This window comes from Oncorhynchus nerka, linkage group LG20 (assembly GCF_034236695.1).
Source record: "Oncorhynchus nerka isolate Pitt River linkage group LG20, Oner_Uvic_2.0, whole genome shotgun sequence".
NCBI classification, from domain to species: Eukaryota; Metazoa; Chordata; class Actinopteri; order Salmoniformes; family Salmonidae; genus Oncorhynchus; species Oncorhynchus nerka.
In genome coordinates this window covers 16,591,003-16,613,194 of record NC_088415.1, presented here as the reverse complement: position 1 = coordinate 16,613,194, position 22,192 = coordinate 16,591,003, and the positions used below count along the sequence as shown (strand labels likewise).

The 22,192-nt window shown below is 44.5% G+C and overlaps 1 protein-coding gene across 5 annotated transcripts in view; it reads left to right on the top strand.

Annotated features, from left to right (window-relative positions):
- The window catches only part of LOC115101852 (cyclin-dependent kinase 17-like), a 96,916-nt gene that overhangs the window by 62,961 nt on the left and 11,763 nt on the right, over positions 1 to 22,192 (top strand). For all 5 annotated transcript variants that reach the window (XM_065005269.1, XM_065005268.1, XM_065005267.1 and 2 more), the window contains 2 exons: positions 9,198 to 9,331; positions 15,345 to 15,470. In XM_065005269.1, the coding sequence (XP_064861341.1) occupies positions 9,198 to 9,331; positions 15,345 to 15,470 (260 nt within the window). The remainder of the gene's footprint in view (positions 1 to 9,197; positions 9,332 to 15,344; positions 15,471 to 22,192) is intronic.

Genomic DNA, 22,192 nt, shown 5'->3' with positions numbered 1-22,192 from the left:
TCAGTTCCTCCCCTCGTGCTACCAGAATGAGTGACCCTCGGATGGGGGAGAGAGACCACTGTCAGAGACTCTCACCCTTTCACAGGCTCAGAAAGCTGGACACCTGCCACCCCCCTGGTAACCGCATCGGTGAGTGTGTGTGTGTGTGTGTGTGTGTGTGTGTGTGTGTGTGAGTGTGTGCGTGCGTGCGTGCGTGCGTGTGTGTGTGTGTGAGTGTGCGTGTATGTATCCTTTTATCTTTATCCTCCTCTTCCTCTTCAGGACCATGAGGAAGAGAGGGAGTTTTACTATGAGGGGCTCACAGAAATCATATCCATCTTCTGCGTGTGTGTAGTACAGTTCTGTAGTGTTCTGCTGTTTGTACTGTGGGACAGTGTGACATCCCTTAGTCGGAAAATAGCCCCCAAAACCAGAGCAGTGGCTGGCAGCAACATAGTGAGAGTCAGCAGTAACCAGGGGCTTCTCTCTCTGTTCTGCTGCTGACATTTAGTGTGTGCTCTGAGTCAGAGTCAACTGTAGAACTGGGACAGCACTATGCCTGGTAAAGGCCAGGACCACTGTGAGAGGGATATATTTAGATGCATTATTATTATATTTAAATGCATTATGATACATTTACATAACAACCATATTAGCTCCCCATAGATGTTGGTAAGGAGGTCAATGGAATTTGACCAAAACAATGGAAATGCCATGGAAACGTGTGTGGAAAGAGGTCGTGGGGGATAGATCCTGAATCTCCTTATTGTCCCACAGCAAAATGTGCCTGCACTTAGGCTATTAGTATTACACACTATGTTGAGGTACACATCAGAATATAACGCTGGTATGGATGTCAACCCCAACACATGTTCATGTCATCACCAATCAACTGCATTACAGTTCAAATGTGCTTTGACTGCCTCCACTGATTTCTCTATGCTACTGTAGAATGAAGGCTCAGTGTCAGCAACATGGCGTCCGTTCTGAAAGTTGGCCGAACTCTCTCTATATATGGCTGGGAGGGAGTTTGGCTGGATGCACTGTTTGTGTGTGTGTGTGTGTGTGTGTGTGTGTGTGTGTGTGTGAGTTTTCTCAGAGTGCTTTACGTTTATGTAAACCTTTTTCCATCACCAATATGTAATAGTTGTAACGAGTGTGCTGAGAGTCGGGAGGCAAGTTCAGGAAGTGAGTGTTTAATTTAAAAAAAAACACACAAAAAACACAAACAACGCACTGACATGAAACAAGAGTCAATAACACCTGAGGAAAGAACCAAGGGGAGTGACAGATATAGAGAAGATAATCAAGGAGGTGATGGAGTCCAGGTGAGTGTCATGAGGCGCAGGTGCGCGAGACGATGGTGACAGGTGTGTAGGATAATCAGCAGCCTGATGACCTAGAGGCCAGAGAGGAAGTATACATAGTCCTGGCCTTTTCCATCACCAATATGTAATAGTCCTGGCATTTTCCATCACCAATATGTAATAGTCCTGGCCTTTTCCATCACCAATATGTAATAGTCCTGGCCTTTTCCATCACCAATATGTAATAGTCCTGGCCTTTTCCATCACCAATATGTAATAGTCCTGGCCTTTTCCATCATCAATATGTAATAGTCCTGTCCTTTTCCATCACCAATATGTAATAGTCCTGGCCTTATCCATCACCAATATGTAATAGTCCTGGCCTTTTCCATCACCAATATGTAATAGTCCATCACCAATATGTAATAGTCCTGTCCTTTTCCATCACCAATATGTAATAGTCCTGTCCTTTTCCATCACCAATATGTAATAGTCCTGTCCTTTTCCATCACCAATATGTAATAGTCCTGGCCTTTTCCATCACCAATATGTAATAGTCCTGTCCTTTTCCATCACCAATATGTAATAGTCCTGTCCTTTTCCATCACCAATATGTAATAGTCCTGGCCTTTTCCATCACCCATATCTAATAGTCCTGGCCTTTTCCATCACCAATATGTAATAGTCCTGGCCTTTTCCATCACCAATATGTAATAGTCCTGGCCTTTTCCATCACCAATATGTAATAGTCCTGGCCTTTTCCATCACCAATATGTAATAGTCCTGTCCTTTTCCATCATCAATATGTAATAGTCCTGTCCTTTTCCATCACCAATATGTAATAGTCCTGGCCTTATCCATCACCAATATGTAATAGTCCTGGCCTTTTCCATCACCAATATGTAATAGTCCTGGCCTTTTCCATCACCAATATGTAATAGTCCTGGCATTTTCCATCACCAATATGTAATAGTCCTGTCCTTTTCCATCATCAATATGTAATAGTCCTGTCCTTTTCCATCACCAATATGTAATAGTCCTGGCCTTATCCATCACCAATATGTAATAGTCCTGGCCTTTTCCATCACCAATATGTAATAGTCCTGTCCTTTTCCATCACCAATATGTAATAGTCCTGGCCTTTTCCATCACCAATATGTAATAGTCCTGTCCTTTTCCATCACCAATATGTAATAGTCCTGGCCTTTTCCATCACCAATATGTAATAGTCCTGGCCTTTTCCATCACCAATATGTAATAGTCCTGGCCTTTTCCATCACCAATATGTAATAGTCCTGGCCTTTTCCATCACCAATATGTAATAGTCCTGGCCTTTTCCATCACCAATATGTAATAGTCCTGGCCTTTTCCATCACCAATATGTAATAGTCCTGGCCTTTTCCATCACCAATATGTAATAGTCCTGGCCTTTTCCATCATCAATATGTAATAGTCCTGGCCTTTTCCATCACCAATATGTAATAGTCCTGGCCTACCCACCTGGTCAGGTGATGTCTTACCCGATGTTTAACAGATGACTGTTCTTCTCTCTATTCACCCTGTCCTATCTCCATGTTTACATAAGCAAACCACACCATGACTTCTCCTTAGGGTGACAGTGATGTGACAATACTGGGTGCTCACTCGTCAGGTGTGTGTGTGTCAGCAGGTAGATATCCTGGTTGGATTTATCTGTCTGGTGTCAGTTACTGTCAGTGTAATGTTTCCACATCAACACTGAGTGTTGGTTTCTGGTGTGGCTATAGGTTACCCTTGGCTGGGCACATTATCCTGTACATACAGGCAGGAATCAGCTATGTTTACGCAGTGCTTTTATTTGCAAATGACACGCACTTGACTAGTTGGAATATCTGTGTTAGCTCAGATGTACATGATGTGACCTAGAGCTGGAGATAATGAACATATGCTGTTTACTGCACTGTATGTCAACAGTTGATGTTCATATGGACAGATGCAAGTTAACAGGTCGTTGAGAGTTGCTGTGAGGAGAGGTTGAATTATAAGCACAGATGTAGATAACATGAACAGGTAGGTTAGAGTTCTGATGGTTGTTAATAATGTAAGAAAACATTGTGATTAGTGATGCACTGATATGACATTTTTGTCCGATACCGATATCTGATATTTTCCTTGCCCCCCAAAAATATATATACCGATATTTATCATTTTAGCGGCCTTAAGCATTCTAGTACAGTTAAATAGTTAACACACACACATGGACACAGCAGTCTAAGGCACTTCATCTCAGTGCAAGAGGCGTCACTACAGTCCCTGGTTCGAATCCAGGCTGTTTCACATCCGGCCGTCATTGGGAGTCCTGTAGGATGGTGCACAATTAGCCCAACGTCTTTCGGGTTTGGCCGGGGTAGGCCGTCATTGTAATTAAGAATTTGTTTTTAACTGACTTGCCTAGTTAAATAAAGGTTACACACACACCACACTGACCAAAAAGTTATTTTGTTGGCATTTATGTATGTCCCCATTACCAGTAAAACATAAACAAAACTTATTTCTTTCACTTACTTGCTGTGCTGTTTCATTGTTCATTTGTTCAGTCGTTTCATTCTCAACCAGGATTTCTATGGAACACCGTTTGGGTCTTTGCGTGTTAAAAAATATACTCTTTAACATTATTTGAAGTGTCAATTAAGTTTGTTGACCAATCAGGACCTGAATATGACTGAACGTCACATAATAATTTAACGCATTTATTAACTTTTTACATAGTTATTACACATTGATTACACTATGACTCGTATTTCATATGTCACAACGATTCATCGATACGTATGCTATGATGCTGGTAAAGTTGTCTCGTGCACCTACAGTACTGGTCATAAAAAGAAGATAGCTAGCTCATGGATGCAAACAATGTTCTTCCCCAAAAACACAGCAAAACGACATAATCTGTTTCAGTAGCAATAGTTAGCTAGCTAACTATATAGCTAGGTATTATCATCTAAAATAACCTTAATTTATAAGACAGTTCTTATTTGATTAATGGTGGTCGGACCCATCTATGTGAAGCTAGCCACAATAAGGATTAGCCACAACAGTGGACTTTGCAGTTAGCCTGCAAAATAAAAGTATGGCATAATTCTACAATTTGTTTTCATTTGCATCACTGTCAATGACATACTTTTATTTTAAAGGCAAACCGCAAATTCCACTATTGTGCCTAATCCTTAATGTGGCCAGCTACACAACACACAACCCGGTCCAATCGAGCCTCACTAGCCAGATGAAGCTAGCTGGCTGCTTATAACATTAGCTTTGGGCAACAGGGTTAAGTAGCTGCCTTCCTATTTATTTTCATGAAGTTCAATTGAAGTTCAATTTCAATAGGCGAACAACAAAGTGTCAGCCTAGCTAATACATACAAGGATTCCTAAATCATTGCTAAGAATAATGAAAATGACTGCAGTTTCTACTGGTCATTTTTCAGGCTGGTTGTATTTGTGCTAGCTAGGTACCACGCTAAAGCGAGCTACTCCAGAAGTTGCAGTATTGTAAACACATTGTTTGTGGCCAGTGTTTGCTTGTTTGTAGACTTTTTTGTAAAGCTTTGACAGTGCCACTGTATCTTTTTTAACACGCAAAGACCCAAACGGCGTTCCATAGTATGTATCTCGTGAAGCTAATAGCAGTGACGCTATTACTGTGTAGGGCAACATCTGACAAATAGCACACTTGGTAGTGTGTTCTGGTGCTTGACCAGTCGGTGAAAGCCAACATCACCCACAACAGAGAACGATTGATTGTAAAGGGCAATGAATCTATTATCTTGTCTTTAATGGATTTCGCCTTTGAGTTATCTCACTGATATGTTCTTACTCTTTCAAATGACTGCTGGACTTGTTGGCTGCTCGATCCACACAGCAGACATTGTGGGCTAGGTTAGGAATGCTGTGTTGCACGTGTAGCGCTACATTTTATGCTGCATTATTACGTCATGTCCCTACGTTATATAGGTATGCACGGCAGCCTTGACTTTGGTTTTGCACATTGCCGTTAAACTAGACATCGGCCAATACCGATGTTGGCATTTTTAGCTAATATCGACCGATTCTGATATGTTCACCGATATATCGTGCATCCCTAATTGTGATTATAGTTGAATAATTTGTTTTACAGTATAGACACATTTATGTGATGTTGTTGTTTAGGCTATGTTTTCTAAATCCCTTTTCACTCCCCATCGCTGACAGGTATGATGGATATCCTTGCAAATACAAACTCCTCCTCTTCTTCTCCCCCTCCTCTCCTCCTCACCTTCTCCCTCTCTACCTATGATTGTGCCCTTATATATCCAATCACCCCCTTTACTAATCTTTCCTTGCTCCATCTCCTATCCTCCTCTCCTATCCTCCTCCTCCTCTCCTACCCTTCTCCTCTCCTATCCTCCTCCTCTCCTATCCTTCTCTTCTCCTATCATCCTGCCCTCCTATCCTTCTCCTCTCCTATCTTCCTATCCCCCTTCTATCCACTTATCCTATCCTCCTCCTCCTCTCCTACTCTCCTCCTGCCCTCCTATCCTTCACCTCTCTCTCTCTCTCTCTCTCTCTCTCTCTCCTCCCCTCTTTCTCCTGGTCCTCTCTCTCTCTCCCCTCTTTCTCCTGGTCCTCTCTCTGTCAATTCAATTCATTTCAAGGGCTTTATTGGCATGGGAAACAATGTGTTAACATTGCCAAAGCAAGTGAGGTAGATAATATATAAAGTGAATATATAAAGTGAAATAAACAATAAAAATAAATAAATCATAAATAAAAATGAACAGTCTCTGTCTCTTTCTCTCTCTCTGTCTCTCTGTCTCAGTCTCTCTCTCTCTCTCCCTCTCTCTCTCTCTCTCTCTCTCTCTCTCTCTCTCTGTTCTCTCTGTCTCTGTCTCTCTCTCTCCCCTCTTTCTCCTGGTCCTCTCTCTCTCTCTCTCTCTCTCTCTCTCTCTCTCTAGCCTGGTCCTCTCTCTGTTCTCTCTCTCTCTCCCCTCTTTCTCCTGGTCCTCTCTCTCTCTCTCTCTCTCCTCTTTCTCCTGGTCCTCTCTCTGTTCTCTCTCTCTCCCCTCTTTCTCCTGGTCCTCTCTCTCTCTGTCTCAGTCTCTCTCTCTCACTCTCTTTCTCTCTCTCTCTTTTCTCTCTGTCCTCTCTCTGTTCTCTCTGTCTCTGTCTCTCTCTCTCTCCCCTCTTTCTCCTGGTCCTCTCTCTCTCTCTCTCTCTCTCTCTCTCTCTCTCTCTCTCTCTCTCTCTCTCTCCTGGTCCTCTCTCTGTTCTCTCTTTCTCTCCCCTCTTTCTCCTGGTTCTCTCTCTCTCCCCTCTTTCTCCTGGTCCTCTCTCTGTTATCTCTCTCTCTCTCCCCTCTTTCTCCTGGTCCTCTCTCTCTCTCTCTCTGTCTCAGTCTCTCTCACTCTCTTTCTCTCTCTCTCTTTTCTCTCTGTCCTCTCTCTGTTCTCTCTGTCTCTGTCTCTCTCTCTCTCTCCCCTCTTTCTCCTGGTCCTATCTCTCTCTCTCTCTCTCTCTCTCTCTCTCTCTCTCTCTCTCTCTCTCTTTCTCCTGGTCCTCTCTCTGTTCTCTCTCTCTCCCCTCTTTCTCCTGGTCCTCTCTCTCTCTCTCTCTCTGTCTCTCTGTGCCAGTCTCTCTCTCACTCTCTTTCTCTCTCTCTTTTCTCTCTGTCCTCTCTCTGTTCTCTCTGTCTCTGTCTCTCTCTCTCTCCCCTCTTTCTCCTGGTCCTCTCTCTCTCTCTCTCTCCCCTCTTTCTCCTGGTCCTCTCTCTGTTCTCTCTCTCTCTCCCCTCTTTCTCCTGGTCCTCTCTCTGTTCTCTCTCTCTCTCCCCTCTTTCTCCTGGTCCTCTCTCTCTCTCTCTCTCTGTCTCTCTGTGCAAGTCTCTCTCTCTCTCTCTCTCTCTCTCTCTTCTTTCTCTATGTCATCTCTCTGTCTCTCTAGATCTCTCTGTCTATCTGTCTGTCAGGGGGTTATTCATTCCAGTTTATCACTATACACCATTACATTCAGTCACCTCAAGTCTGTAGACTAGGCTACTGATCCCTGAGTGCTGCTGTCTCAGATACCACACCATGGAAGCCAAAGAAACCTTGAAACCTAAGACTGATGGAAAGAGAGTCTTACCTCCCTTCCCCCTACACACACACACACACACACACACACACACACACTGTCATACACGCATCAAACACTGTCACACACAGACAGACAGACAGACAATAAAGTGTTTATCGTAGTCCAAAATGTGTAATCATACGCACAGCAGTGTTCTAGAATATTGGACCGCTGGCTTTCATACTTTTCAAATTCTCAGAGCAGCTCGAGCGATTTCTCCAACTGTCAACACATCCAAATGAATAGAGGAGGCGTACTGGAGACGTGTTGGTTGGTCGGGCTGTGTGTCCCTGCGGTCTCAGAGCCACATATCTCTGTCAAAATGGATCGCCGGACTGACGCGTCTCAGCAATTGTGGAGTGTGATTTACACTTAAGACAGCTGCAGTGCAGTAATATTGATCTCCTGACCTCCTCATCTCACCACCTGTGTTTTACACACCTAGCTGACACCTAGCTGACACCCCTGCAAGGCTGGTGGTAAAATCTCTCGCCTGAGAGGGGGGTGCTCTGAAGAAGTGCCATCTCAGGGTTGTGTGTGTTTCTCTGACTCTGGTCCCTTAACCATTAAGATCATTATCAAATGTGAGATACAAAACAAAAATCATCTGGGATAGATAGTGGTAGAAATCTGCCTTTTTCAGTCATTTATATGGAGGAGATGGTGTTTTCCATGTGGTTGTAACTTACACCTGACCTCTGTATGCATACATTTACAATATGTGGCTCCTATGTAAAAACAGAATGGTTAAAATATCGCCTAAATCATCCCCTGTCCTTCCAGACGTTTTGATTAAAGTATTTTTCTTGGGATTTAAACTATTGTTATTGTAATGACTCATCTGACCACAGGAGTTGAGAAGTTTGCCTTTAATACTCATCTGACCACAGGAGTTGAGACGTTTGCCTTTAATACTCATCTGACCACAGGAGTTGAGACGTTTGCCTTTAATACTCATCTGACCACTCATCTGACCACAGGAGTTGAGACGTTTGCCTTTAATACTCATCTGACCACAGGAGTTGAGACGTTTGCCTTTAATACTCATCTGACCACAGGAGTTGAGACGTTTGCCTTTAATACTCATCTGACCACAGGAGTTGAGACGTTTGCCTTTAATACTCATCTGACCACAGGAGTTGAGAAGTTTGCCTTTAATACTCATCTGACCACAGGAGTTGAGAAGTTTGCCTTTAATACTCATCTGACCACAGGAGTTGAGAAGTTTGCCTTTAATACTCATCTGACCACAGGAGTTGAGAAGTTTGCCTTTAATACTCATCTGACCACAGGAGTTGAGAAGTTTGCCTTTAATACTCATCTGACCACAGGAGTTGAGAAGTTTGCCTTTAATACTCATCTGACCACAGGAGTTGAGAAGTTTGCCTTTAATACTCATCTGACCACAGGAGTTGAGAAGTTTGCCTTTAATACTCATCTGACCACAGGAGTTGAGAAGTTTGCCTTTAATACTCATCTGACCACAGGAGTTGAGAAGTTTTTGCCTTTAATACTCATCTGACCACAGGAGTTGAGTTTGCCTTTAATACTCATCTGACCACAGGAGTTTTTGCCTTTAATACTCATCTGACTGGAGTTGAGAAGTTTGCCTTTAATACTATCTGACCACAGGAGTTGAGAAGTTTGCCTTTAATACTCATCTGACCACAGGAGTTGAGAAGTTTGCCTTTAATACTCATCTGACCACAGGAGTTGAGAAGTTTTTGCCTTTAATACTTGACTGAGGATCCAGATAAAGTATGTTGATTGTTTCCTGCAGGTATCGTCCATGAGAACGTGAAGATGGGCTCAGACGGGGAGAGTGATCAGGCATCTGGGACGTCTTCTGATGAAGTCCAGAGTCCAGTCAGGGTCCGCATGAGGAACAACCACCACAGACGCATCTCCAATGAGGTACAAGTGGTGTGTGTGTGTGTCTCTCTCTCTGTTTAGGTCTGTCTGTCTGTCTGTCTGTCTGTCTGTCTGTCTGTCTGTCTGTCTGTCTGTCTGTCTGTCTGTCTGTCTGTCTGTCTGTCTGTCTGTCTGTCTGTCTGTCTGTCTGTGTGTGTGTGTGTGTGTGTGTGTGTGTGGTAGCTGTAGAATGATGAGCACAGCAGTATTGCAGGAAATGCCCCTGGACACACAGTCTGCTGCCTCTGTGTGGACACTCTGGACTGGACTGCTTTACACCATGTTTACTACAGACAGAGAGAAGGAGGGGGGGGGCTGAATGAAATAATGAAACCATGATAAGGAACAGAAAGAGGTAGAACTTGGACATGGATGGGCAGAGAAAGAGAGAGTGGAGGAAAGATGTGAGGAGAGGGAGAGAGAGAAGGATGAGAGAGAGAGAGAGAGAGAGAGAGTGGGGGAAAGATGTGAGATGAGGGAGAGAGAGAATGGAGGAAATATGTGAGGAGAGGGAGAGAGAGAGGGATGAGAGAGAGAATGGAGGAAAGATGTGAGGAGAGGGAGAGAGAGAGGGATGAGAGAGTGGAGGAAAGATGTGAGGAGAGGGAGAGAGAGTGGAGGAAATATGTGAGGAAAGGGAGAGAGATAGGGATGAGAGAGAGAATGGAGGAAATATGTGAGGAGAGGGAGAGAGGGAGGGATGAGAGAGAGAATGGAGGAAAGATGTGAGGAGAGGGAGAGAGAGAGGGATGAGAGAATGGAGGAAAGATGTGAGGAGAGGGAGAGAGAGTGGAGGAAAGATGTGAGGAGAGGGAGAGAGAGTGGAGGAAAGATGTGAGGAGAGGGAGAGAGAGAGGGATGAGAGAATGGAGGAAAGATGTGAGGAGAGGGAGAGAATGAGGAGGACAGAGAGATGGAAAATAACTAATATCAGCGATTTCCAACATCACTCCACATTCCCCCCTTCCCCCAACTCTGTTCTACCCTCAGGAATCTCTCCACCCCTCCCTCTTTTCCCTCCTCCTTCTCCTCTACATCCTCCTCCCCTTCTTCCTCGGAGTGTGTGGGGTACTCTGGCACAATCGTGCCCTCGTTCTCTCTCTCTCTTTCTCTGCTTCTGCCCATCTCTATCTGTTGGGTCATGTGGCAGGCAAGAGAGGTGCAGTGTGGGAAGAGTGTGTGAGAGTGTAGGATTACCATTCAGAGGGACAATGAGGGACTTACTAGAGCTGTTCTGCATTGTAAGTACTAGGTTGTGTATGTGTTCTGTATGTGTGTGTGTGGTAGTGTATGTGTGTGTGTGTGTACACATGCATGAAATCAAATCAAATGTTTCTAAGTGAATGAAAGAGTGCATGAGTATGAACATGATTATTTGATTGACGGTGTGTGTTGTGTGTGTTCTCTGTGTGTGTGGGCATGTTTGTGTGTAGTCATTGTGTGTGTTAGTTGACTGTGTACTTCAGTGAGTGTGTTGAGGAGTTAACAGAATGGATGAGGTGCCGATGGGACTTATTAAGCAGAGATAAATGCTTACTGTGTACAGGTGAATGTGTCACGGTATTGTCATATTCAACGTGTGTATGTATATTCCCACGTACAGTAGTGTTGTCACGATACCAGAAGTTCGACTTTGATACCAATACCAGGTTCATCAAAATACTCAATACCAAATCAATATTCAGTTCCAAAACGATAGTCGATACCAAATCAATATTCAGTACCAAAACGATAGTCGATACCAAATCAATATTCAGTACCAAAACGATAGTCGATACCAAATCAATATTCAGTACCAAAACGATAGTCGATACCAAATCAATATTCAATAACAAAGTGATACTCGATACCAAAATGAGGGGGGGGGGGGGGATTTTACCCCTTTTTCGTGGTATCCAATTATTGTAGTAGCTACTATCTTGTCTCATCGCTACAACTCCCGTACGGGCTCGGGAGAGACGAAGGTTGAATGTCATGCGTCCTCTGATACACAACCCAACCAGCCGTACTGCTTCTTAACACAGCGCGCATCCAACCCGGAAGCCAGCCGCACCAATGTGTCGGAGGCTACACCGTGCACCCGGCAACCTTGGTTAGCGCGCACTGCGCCCGGCCCGCTACAGGAGTCGCTGGTGCGCGATGAGACAAGGACATCCCTACCGACCAAGCCCTCCCTAACCCGGACGACGCTAGGCCAATTGTGCGTCGCCCCACGGACCTCCCGGTCGCGGCCGGTTACGACTGAGCCTGGGCGCGAACGAAGGGACTCTGATGGCACAGCTGGCGCTGCAGTACAGCGCCCTTAACCACTGTGCCACCCGGGAGGCCCCGGAAGCTCATTTCTGAAGCATGCACACCATACTGTAAAAATACAATGGATTTTACACAGCATACTACGATTCCCAGAGTGCATTTCAACTCCCAGTGTGCAATGCTCCACCCAGGGCTGCTGCTGGCTAGTGGCTAGTGGCTAGTGGCTACAATGGCTATAATGCTCACATGATGCTCACATGAATGTCATGCTGAATATATGTTCATGTCATTGCCACTCAAAAATAATTCGAATTTAGTTGCTAGTAGAATAACGTTACAATTCAAAATGTCATTTGTAAAAATCATTTTTTATGTGCTAGCTTACTACTGCCACTTGAGAAGACAACTGCCCCCTTGAGAAGACAAGTACCCTTGCTAGTTTACTACTGCCCCTTGAGAAGACAAGTACCCTGGCTAGCTTACTACTGCCCCTTGAGAAGACAAGTACCCTGGCTAGCTTACTACTCCCCCTTGAGAAGACAAGTACCCTGGCTAGCTTACTACTGCCCCTTGAGAAGACAAGTACCCTGGCTAGCTTACTACTGCCCCCTGAGAAGACAAGCACACTGGCTAGCTTACTACTGCCCCCTGAGAAGACAAGTACCCTGGCTAGCTTACTACTGCCCCTTGAGAAGACAACTGCCCCCTTGAGAAGACAAGTAGCCTGGCTAGCTTACTGCTGTCCCTTGAGAAGACAAGTAACCTGGCTAGCTTACTACTGCCCCTTGAGAAGGCAAGTACCCTGGCTAGCTTACTACTGCCCCCTGAAAAGACAAGCACCCTGGCTAGCTTACTGCTGTCCCTTGAGAAGACAAGTACCCTGGCTAGCTTACTACTCCCCCTTGAGAAGACAAGTACCCTGGCTAGCTTACTACTGCCCCTTGAGAAGACAACTGCCCCCTTGAGAAGACAAGTAGCCTGGCTAGCTTACTGCTGTCCCTTGAGAAGACAAGTAGCCTGGCTAGCTTCCTACTGCCCCCTGAGAAGACAAGCACCCTGGCTAGCTTACTGCTGTCCCTTGAGAAGACAAGTACCCTGGCTAGCTTACTGCTGTCCCTTGAGAAGACAAGTACCCTGGCTAGCTTACTACTGCCCCCTGAGAAGACAAGCACCCTGGCTAGCTTACTACTCCCCCTTGAGAAGACAAGTACCCTGGCTAGCTCACTACTGCCCCCTGAGAAGACAAGCACACTGGCTAGCTTACTACTGCCCCCTGAGAAGACAAGTACCCTGGCTAGCTTACTACTGCCCCCTGAGAAGACAAGCACCCTGGCTAGCTTACTACTGCCCCCTGAGAAGACAAGTACCCTGGCTAGCTTACTACTGCCCCTTGAGAAGACAAGTACCCTGGCTAGCTTACTACTGCCCCCTGAGAAGACAAGGACCCTTGCTAGCTTACTACTGCCCCTTGAGAAGACAAGTACCCTGGCTAGCTTACTACTGCCCCCTGAGAAGACAAGTACCCTGGCTAGCTTACTACTGCCCCTTGAGAAGACAAGTAGCCTGGCTAGCTTACTACTGCCCCTTGAGAAGACAAGTACCCTTGCTAGCTTACAACTGCCCCCGGAGAAGACAAGTACCCTTGCTAGCTTGCTACTGCCCCCTGAGAAGACAAGTACCCTGGCTAGCTTACAACTGCCCCCTGAGAAGACAAGTACCCTTGCTAGCTTACTACTGCCCCCTGAGAAGACAAGTACCCTTGCTAGCTTACTACTGCCCCCTGAGAAGACAAGTACCCTTGCTAGCTTACTACTGCCCCCTGAGAAGACAAGTACCCTTGCTAGCTTACTACTGCCCCTTGAGAAGATTCGGGCAAATTACTAGACAGACTCGATGCGCTCAATCCGTATGCAACGAGACACACATTTGACAGAAGTACCGAAACTAACAAAAATTCTAGTTCTAGTATTGAAGAAGTACAGCAGTTTTGGTATACTTTGCAACACTAGCGTACAGTATACGTTGTATACTGTGTGTGTGTGTTGTCAAGATGTCATTACTATCGCTGATTATATACATGAGAATGTGTCCTTTGTGTGTGTGTGTGTGTGTGTGTGAATGTTTGTGTGTGTGTGTGCATGAGATGGGTTGTCAGAGTCCCCAGGGTGATGGCTCTTATGTTCTGTTCCATGCCAAGACCACAACTACTTATCTTACGCTACACTAACTTCTCGCTAGTTATTTATCCTCCTGTTCGATTACATAGTACCTGTCTTGACATCATCAAACTGAGAGAAACTAGCTACCTAGGCTACTTGAGGCCAGCCATAATGTTACTGCACTTCTTACAATTAGCTACCCGAAATACCAACTCCATTCAGATCATAGCTTAAACAGCAGTCTACCTGTTGTCTTTTGGTGGTTGTAGCCTTGACTTGTCATTTTAATTTCACCTTCCGTTGAGTAGATACCCATAACTGAGCAGAGCAGCGATGCAGTTGTCTCCTTCTGTAGGAAGGATCAGAGTGCAGGCCTTTCTTTGTGACTTTTCCAAATCAGCAATACAGAGTTAATATTGAGTTGCAACATGCTGCCCTTATATTTTGGAATACATTCCCAGCTTTACCAGCCTTTCACAACTAAATAAATCATATATATTATTGTAACGGTGTAGGCTATATTAAATTGATTTATTCAACTTTTTAAAATGCAGATGTTCCAATGCCCAGAGATGCTAAACATGTTTATGTTAATTAACGGTCAATTACCGTGTGACTGTCTGTCATTTGCATGACATTTACCAGCAGACCGTCACAGCTCTAGTTCCATGTTGTTTTCTCTCCATTCAATGTGCTAACAGCCTTTCATCTCTACAAAACATTAAGATTCGATATTCATACATGGCCAAATATAGAGTTTACATTTTCATTTATGTAGTTCTCCGTTGTATAATGAAAGCAGTATGGTCCTACAATGCCATTGTGTCAAGCTGCAAATGTTGTTTATGACCATTGTGCTTGTGTACGTGTTCACGTACACACACACACACACACACACATACACATTGGGGACATATCCTGTGGGAAGGTTGGGTCTGGGCCAGGCAGTGCTGCCATGGAAACCAGGGATGATTGGCACCCTGCCTGGAGTAGGCAATAGAGGAGTGAGGTATGTTGGGAGATGTAGTTCAATGTGGACTACAGATGTGATTGTTAGTAATGGATGTATCACAACCAGGGAATCAAATCCATTTCAATTCAGTAAATTCATTCAGAGGACCTTTCAGTATTGTAATTTCAATCCACTTCCTAAATTGACTGCATTGATGTGGAATTGACCCCCCATCCTGAACAGGCCAGTGGTCACTGTATACTCTTATATACAGAAAATGTATCACAATAATAATATTGATTTGATTAACTGATTGAACATACAGGTATAATCTCATCCCTGTCTCTTTGTCTCTCTCCCACCTGGCTCTATCTCCCTCTCTCTCTCCAGGACATAAACAAGCATCTGTCTCTGTGTCTCTCTCCCACCTGGCTCTATCTCCCTCTCTCTCTCCAGGACAAAAACAAGCGCCTGTCTCTGTGTCTCTCTCCCACCTGGCTCTATCTCCCTCTCTCTCTCCAGGACATAAACAAGTGTCTGTCTCTGTGTCTCTCTCCCACCTGGCTCTATCTCCCACTCTCTCCAGGACATAAACAAGTGCCTGTCTCTGTGTCTCTCTCCCACCTGGCTCTATCTCCCTCTCTCTCTCCAGGACATAAACAAGCGCCTGTCTCTGCCGGCTGACATCAGGCTACCGGAAGGCTACCTGGAGAAGTTTGCCATGAACAGTCCGCCCTTCGACAAGCCCATGAGCCGCAGGCTACGAAGAGCCTCATTGGTCAGTCCACACTCTGCTCTCTGCTCTTAACTTGGCAAGCTGCAATGTAGTCTGAGTCAGCTGTTTTCCTGTGTGTGTGTGCGTGTGTGTGTGTGTGTGCGTGTGTGTGTGTGTGTGTGTGTGTGTGTGTGTGTGTGCATGTGTGCGTGTGCGAACTGCGCGGGCACATTTGTGTAGTTCTTTGCTCTGAAATGTAAGCAGTATGGTCCTACATTGCCATTGTGTCAAGCTGAAAATGTTGGTTATGACCATTGTGCTTGTGTTTCTGAGTGTGGATAAGACATTTGACAGGAAGGCAAAGCGACCATATGAGAGGATTGTCATGACAACGTGGATATACAAATGTAGGCAGGCACAGATATGGTAATGCTGACAATAGTTCCTGTCTATGGCCCAGTACACACAGATATGGTAATGCTGACAATAGTTCCTGTCTATGGTCCAGTACACACAGATATGGTAATGCTGACAATAGTTCCTGTCTATGGCCCAGTACACACAGATATGGTAATGCTGACAATAGTTCCTGTCTATGGCCCAGTACACACAGATATGGTAATGCTGACAATAGTTCCTGTCTATGGCCCAGTACACACAGATATGGTAATGCTGACAATAGTTCCTGTCTATGGCCCAGTACACACAGATATGGTAATGCTGCCAATAGTTCCTGTCTATGGCCCAGTACACACAGATATGGTAATGCTGGCCATAGTACCAGATAAGGGCTATTTGGCTTGTAACCATAGGGGAACCATTTTTGGGGCTATTTTTTTTATAGAACCTTAATGGAGAATGAAAAATATTTCATTCTGAAAGGTTCGTTGTAGATACTTTTGAAGAACCATACAGGGTTCTTTATTCTGGTCAGCCATATTATATTGTTAAAATTCCATAGGTGTTATTATTGTGTTAATTGACAAGTTGAATGAAGAGAGATACCTCTGGAACAGCTGGGGGTCTCTGAGGAGAGAAGTGAGAACCACTGACTGATTTAGACAACTGTTCTCAAAAGACGCAAGGCCATACGAGAGTCTTTCACAAGACACTGTCACTGGCCATAGTCATATGTAATATGTACGGGCATAAAACAAGACATTAGATAAAGTGGAATGACACTCTCACTCATGGTTGCGCAAGAATAGCTGTGCGTAAACCACTCCCTAAAATATTTGAATGAGCCACCTCCCTTACATTGTCACTGAAAGAGGAGAGAACCTTTTAGTGAATTGTAAAGAACAATTAGAGGGCTCAAAATGTTATTTAAGTCATTATAGTTCCACCTGGAACCATCAACCTTCCCAAATAACCCTTGAGGAACCCTACTTTCTATATGTGTAGGGGGCCGATGCATTTTGCATTAGACATGTGAGCCTGGAGAACTTTCTCTCTCCTCTCCCCTGTAGTTATTGAGTGAGACCAGGCAACCTCTCTTTCTCTCTGTTTGAAGTGATTTAATGACTCAGCTTTCCTGCAGGAGTCTTAGAGAGATGAAAGGAGGATGAAAGAGGAAGCATTTGAAGGGAGGGATAAAGGAAGGGATGGAGAGTGGTGTTTTTATAGAAGAAGGATGCATGGGGGAGGGGTCAAGGAAGGGATGGAGAGTGGCGTTTTTATAGAAGAAGGATGCATGGGGGAGGGGTCAGGGAAGGGATGGAGAGTGGCGTTTTTATAGAAGAAGGATGCATGGGGGAGGGGTCAGGTGTAAGGTGTTTGTGTGGTTAGAGGCGAGTGCTGCAAATGAGTGGCAGGCATGTGTGTGCATGTGTGTGTGATGTAACAGATATCTATAATTCAGTAGTGGAGTCAGTCTGCCCTGCAGTGCTCCTCCCTGCTGGAAAAACACTGGAATACCTTGGAGACAGACCTCTGATGCAATACAGAGGACAGAGAGATAATGAATGACTGATAGGAAGAAGGACAGAGAGATGATTAATGACTGGTAGGAAGGTGAACAGAGAGATAATGAATGACTGGTAGGAAGAAGGACAGAGAGATAATTAATGACTGATAGGAAGGAGGACAGAGAGATAATGAATGACTGGTAGGAAGAAGGACAGAGAGATAATTAATGACTGATAGGAAGGAGGACAGAGAGATAATGAATGACTGGTAGGATGGAGGACAGAGAGATAATGAATAACTGATAGGAAGGAGGACAGAGACATAATGAATGACTGGTAGGAAGGAGGACAGAGAGATAATGAATGACTGGTAGGAAGGAGGACAGAGAGATAATGAATGACTGATAGGAAGGAGGACAGAGAGATAATGAATGACTGGTAGGATGGAGGACAGAGAGATAATGAATGACTGATAGGGGGGAGGACAGAGAGATAATGAATGACTGGTAGGATGGAGGACAGAGAGATAATTAATGACTGGTTGGATGGAGGACAGAGAGATAATGAATGACTGATAGATGGGAGGACAGAGAGATAAGTGATTGGAAGGAAGTAAAGAGCTAGATACACACATAGAGGGGGAATGATGGGGGAATAGAGGAGTGGAAGAAGGACATGCAGGAGTGATGTATGTTTGTTTGATGGTAAACCACAGTGTCAGTAGAGGTCAGGTTGGGGTTGGGGCTTTCGGTGAACCTGATTGGTTCAGGTATGTCTCAGGGTGGATAGGACTGGACGTTATGTGGTACTGTATTTCCCAGCATTCCTCAGTATTGATGGTCAGTGTAATATGGGTGAGAGTGTACCGTAGTATGGTTCATAATGCTGTATACTTGGGCATTACTGAGTCTAAATTCATTGCAGACGTTAAATATTGTCATTCTCACAGTTGTTCATGCTTATATCATTCTTGTGTAGATGGAATGACGAAATCTAAACAGTCTGAAGTCTTTATTCAAATACTATCACTGGACACCTTAAATTAGTCATACAATCAGCCTTTTTCGAGATAAATATTTTTATCCCTTCAAGTGCCTAATTTAAAAATACAATTCTCTCTGTAATTATTTTGACAGACTGTAGTTTTTTAATTAACTGACATAAAACCTAGCAGAAGCTCCCGAGTGGCACAGCGGTCTAAGGCTCTGCATCTCAGTGCTAGAGGTGTCACTACAGACCCTGGGTCGATCCCGGGTTGTATGACAACCAGCCGTGATCGGGAGGTCCATAGGACGGCTAACACAATTTGCCCAGCGTCGTCCGGGTTAGCGGAGGGTTTGGTAGAGCGTCATTGTAAAATAAGAAGTTGTTCTTAACTGACTTGCTTAGTTAAATAAAGAAATAAAAATAGGTTCCATTTGCCAGTTGGCACATTCTTGAAACACTAACTGTACCAGCCTTTAAACACAGGATCAGTTACTGTGATGAAACATCCTGTTGAGAATGCCCATATCGAAGGTGGTTTTTTTCAGGAAGAAGTCCATTCTACTGGAAATGATAAAATACATACTATTTTAGATATGGACAAACAAACGGTCTGGGGGTACAGACATCAGTGAGCTATATAAAGATATCTGGGTAAAGCTGTCAAAATGGTCGACATCCTACTTTAAGGGCTTCCTCAGGAGTCAATGTGTAACTGAAACACCCATCATGTTAAAAATGATTCTCTCATCTAGATGGAAGTAGGGGCTAGTGCCTGTAATTGTATATCCTGACCTTTGACCCTGAGGCACTGAGGCTATCTTTCTTCTTTCATAGCCGTCTCCCAATCCCCATCAATTATTCACTGTGTCGTCCAGTAAGATTCAGTGTTCCGTTGCGTTAAAATACGCTTGGGGGGAAGGAAGAGCGTTGGTTGGATGGAGGGGGTAAGAAGTGATGGAGTCCGACAGATGACCCCTGTTGGTTGGAAACATGTCTTGCATCATATCAAACCACACAACACTCAGCAACTACTCTCATTTTCCTGTTAAGGACCGAATGTCCAGATCTGAATGAAATGTATTTTGTATTTTTTTTGTATTTTGTTATTTAATCAAATTATTATATTTTCTTTTACTTTTACCCCTTTTTTCTCCACAATTTCATGATATCCAATTGGTAGTTACACTCTTCTCCCATCGCTGCGACTCCCGTACAGACTCGGGAGAGGCGAAGGTCGAGAGCCATGCGTGAGATTTCAGATACGTGATATTCATCTGCCCAGTTAGAACGAGGTGTCAGTGTAACATTATTTTTCCCATTGGCTGTTTGTAATTGATTGATTGATGATGTCATCATTAAATTGATTGAGCTGTGGTGACTGTCCACTCCTCACGGTCACGCTCAGTGGCCACCGTCGTTCATGAAATGGATCTCTCCTCCTCCCACTCTCCTTCCTTCCTTACTTCCTTCTATCCATCCTTCCCTTTTCTCTCCTAGCATCCTTTCCTTTTTTCCCTATCTCTCTCCTTCGCTCCCTATCGCTCTCCCTCCCTCTATCTCTTTCTCTATCTGTTTCTCCTTCTCTGTCTATGTCAACCCCCTGTCTCTTGCGTGGCATCAGTTGCTTCACACACACACACACACACACATCCTTATTTGTTTTTTGTTGCTTCATTTTGTTCCACTAAAGTAGGTTTGACCTAGTTCTGTTCTCCGAGCAGAGAGCAGAGCCAGTGAAGCGTTGGGAATGGAATGAACCCATTACCCAGCTGATATATTAGTTAGGACTAACACTGGCTTATTGGAGGAACCACTGTACCACACACACACACACACACACACACACACACACACACACATATTGTACATAATCTGTGTGGACAGTACTATACTATACTTTAAGTTCCAATGAGCTAAGGAGGGAGGGGGATGCTAGAAAGACAGAAAGACCATTGGTAGGGTCATACACACATCCTCCACTGTGTCAGTCACGCTTAAACTGCCTGAAAGCCTGCAGATTTATTTTCCTGCGTTGGGATTGCCTGGGGGGGACAAATGTGTGTGTATGTGTGAGGGGGGGGGGGTCCTATCCAACTGACTCCACCTACATGGATCCTGACAGCCGCTGTCACATACAGATGTGTGTTTTTATCTGAAAGCATCACCTCAGCGTACCAAGTGTCAAGGCGAGCTATTGCCAAATGACCCTGTGTACTACTGACAGATTACTGTAGGCAAGCAACCCCAGGTAAATATTGTATTTGACATTTGGAAAATGTAGCAAAATTATGTGATTTAAACTGTGAAAGTGTAGCAGGATAATGGGATTTAAACTGTGAAAGTGTAGCAGGATAATGTGATTTAAACTGTGAAAGTGTAGCAGGATAATGGGATTTAAACTGTGAAAGTGTAGCAGGATAATGGGATTTAAACTGTGAAAGTGTAGCAGGATAATGGGATTTAAACTGTGAAAGTGTAGCAGGATAATGGGATTTAAACTGTGAAAGTGTAGCAGGATAATGGGATTTAAACTGTGAAAGTGTAGCAGGATAATGGGATTTAAACTGTGAAAGTGTAGCAGGATAATGTGATTTAAACTGTGAAAGTGTAGCAGGATAATGTGATTTAAACTGTGAAAGTGTAGCAGGATAATGGGATTTAAACTGTGAAAGTGTAGCAGGATAATGGGATTTAAACTGTGAAAGTGTAGCAGGATAATGGGATTTAAACTGTGAAAGTGTAGCAGGATAATGGGATTTAAACTGTGAAAGTGTAGCAGGATAATGGGATTTAAACTGTGAAAGTGTAGCAGGATAATGGGATTTAAACTGTGAAAGTGTAGCAGGATAATGTGATTTAAACTGTGAAAGTGTAGCAGGATAATGGGATTTAAACTGTGAAAGTGTAGCAGGATAATGGGATTTAAACTGTGGATGTGTAGCAGGTTAATGGGATTTACACACAGAAAGAGAGTATTTGATATTGATGTGTATGAGTTTAGCATCAGAGGATTTCTGTATGGCTCTATGTTAACACACACACACACACACTGGCATCAATGTGTAAGTGTGTCAACCTCAGTCCGAGACGAGCCTCTCACTGTGCTGCTTTTTGGGCCTTTAAAGTGATCACATGCCTCATTAGTTAACTTGGTCACTGGAGACCCCCCCTCACACACACACACACACACACACACATTATGGCACAACGGAACATAGGTCACGTGACCATTTCGCACAGACACAGAAGAATGGAAGATATGGCGAGAGAGAGAGAGAGCTGGAGAGAGAGAGAGCTGGAGAGAGAGAGAGCTGGAGAGTGAGACGGAGAGAGAGAGAGAGAGCTGGAGAGTGAGACGGAGAGAGAGAGAGCTGGAGAGAGAGAGAGCTGGAGAGTGAGACGGAGAGAGAGAGAGAGAGCTGGAGAGTGAGACGAGAGAGAGAGAGAGAGCTGGAGAGAGAGAGAGCTGGAGAGTGAGAGGGAGAGAGAGAGCGCTGGAGAGAGAGAGGGAGAGAGAGAGAGCTGGAGAGTGAGAGGGAGAGAGAGAGCTAGAGAGCGAGAGAGAGAGAGCTGGAGAGGGAGAGAGCTGGAGAGAGAGAGAGCTGGAGAGAGAGAGCTGGAGAGGGAGAGAGCTGGAGAGAGAGAGAGCTGGAGAGGGAGAGAGCTGGAGAGAGAGAGAGCTGGAGAGAGAGAGCTGGAGAGGGAGAGAGCTGGAGAGAGAGAGAGAGAGAGCTGGAGAGAAAGATCTAGAGAGAGAGAGTGAGAGAGAGCGCTAGAGAGGGAGAGAGAGAGCTGGAGAGAAATAACTAGAGAGAGAGCTAGAGTGAGAGAGAGCTGGAGAGAGTGAGAGCAAGAGAGACAGAGAGAGAGAGAGAGAACAAGAGAGAGAGA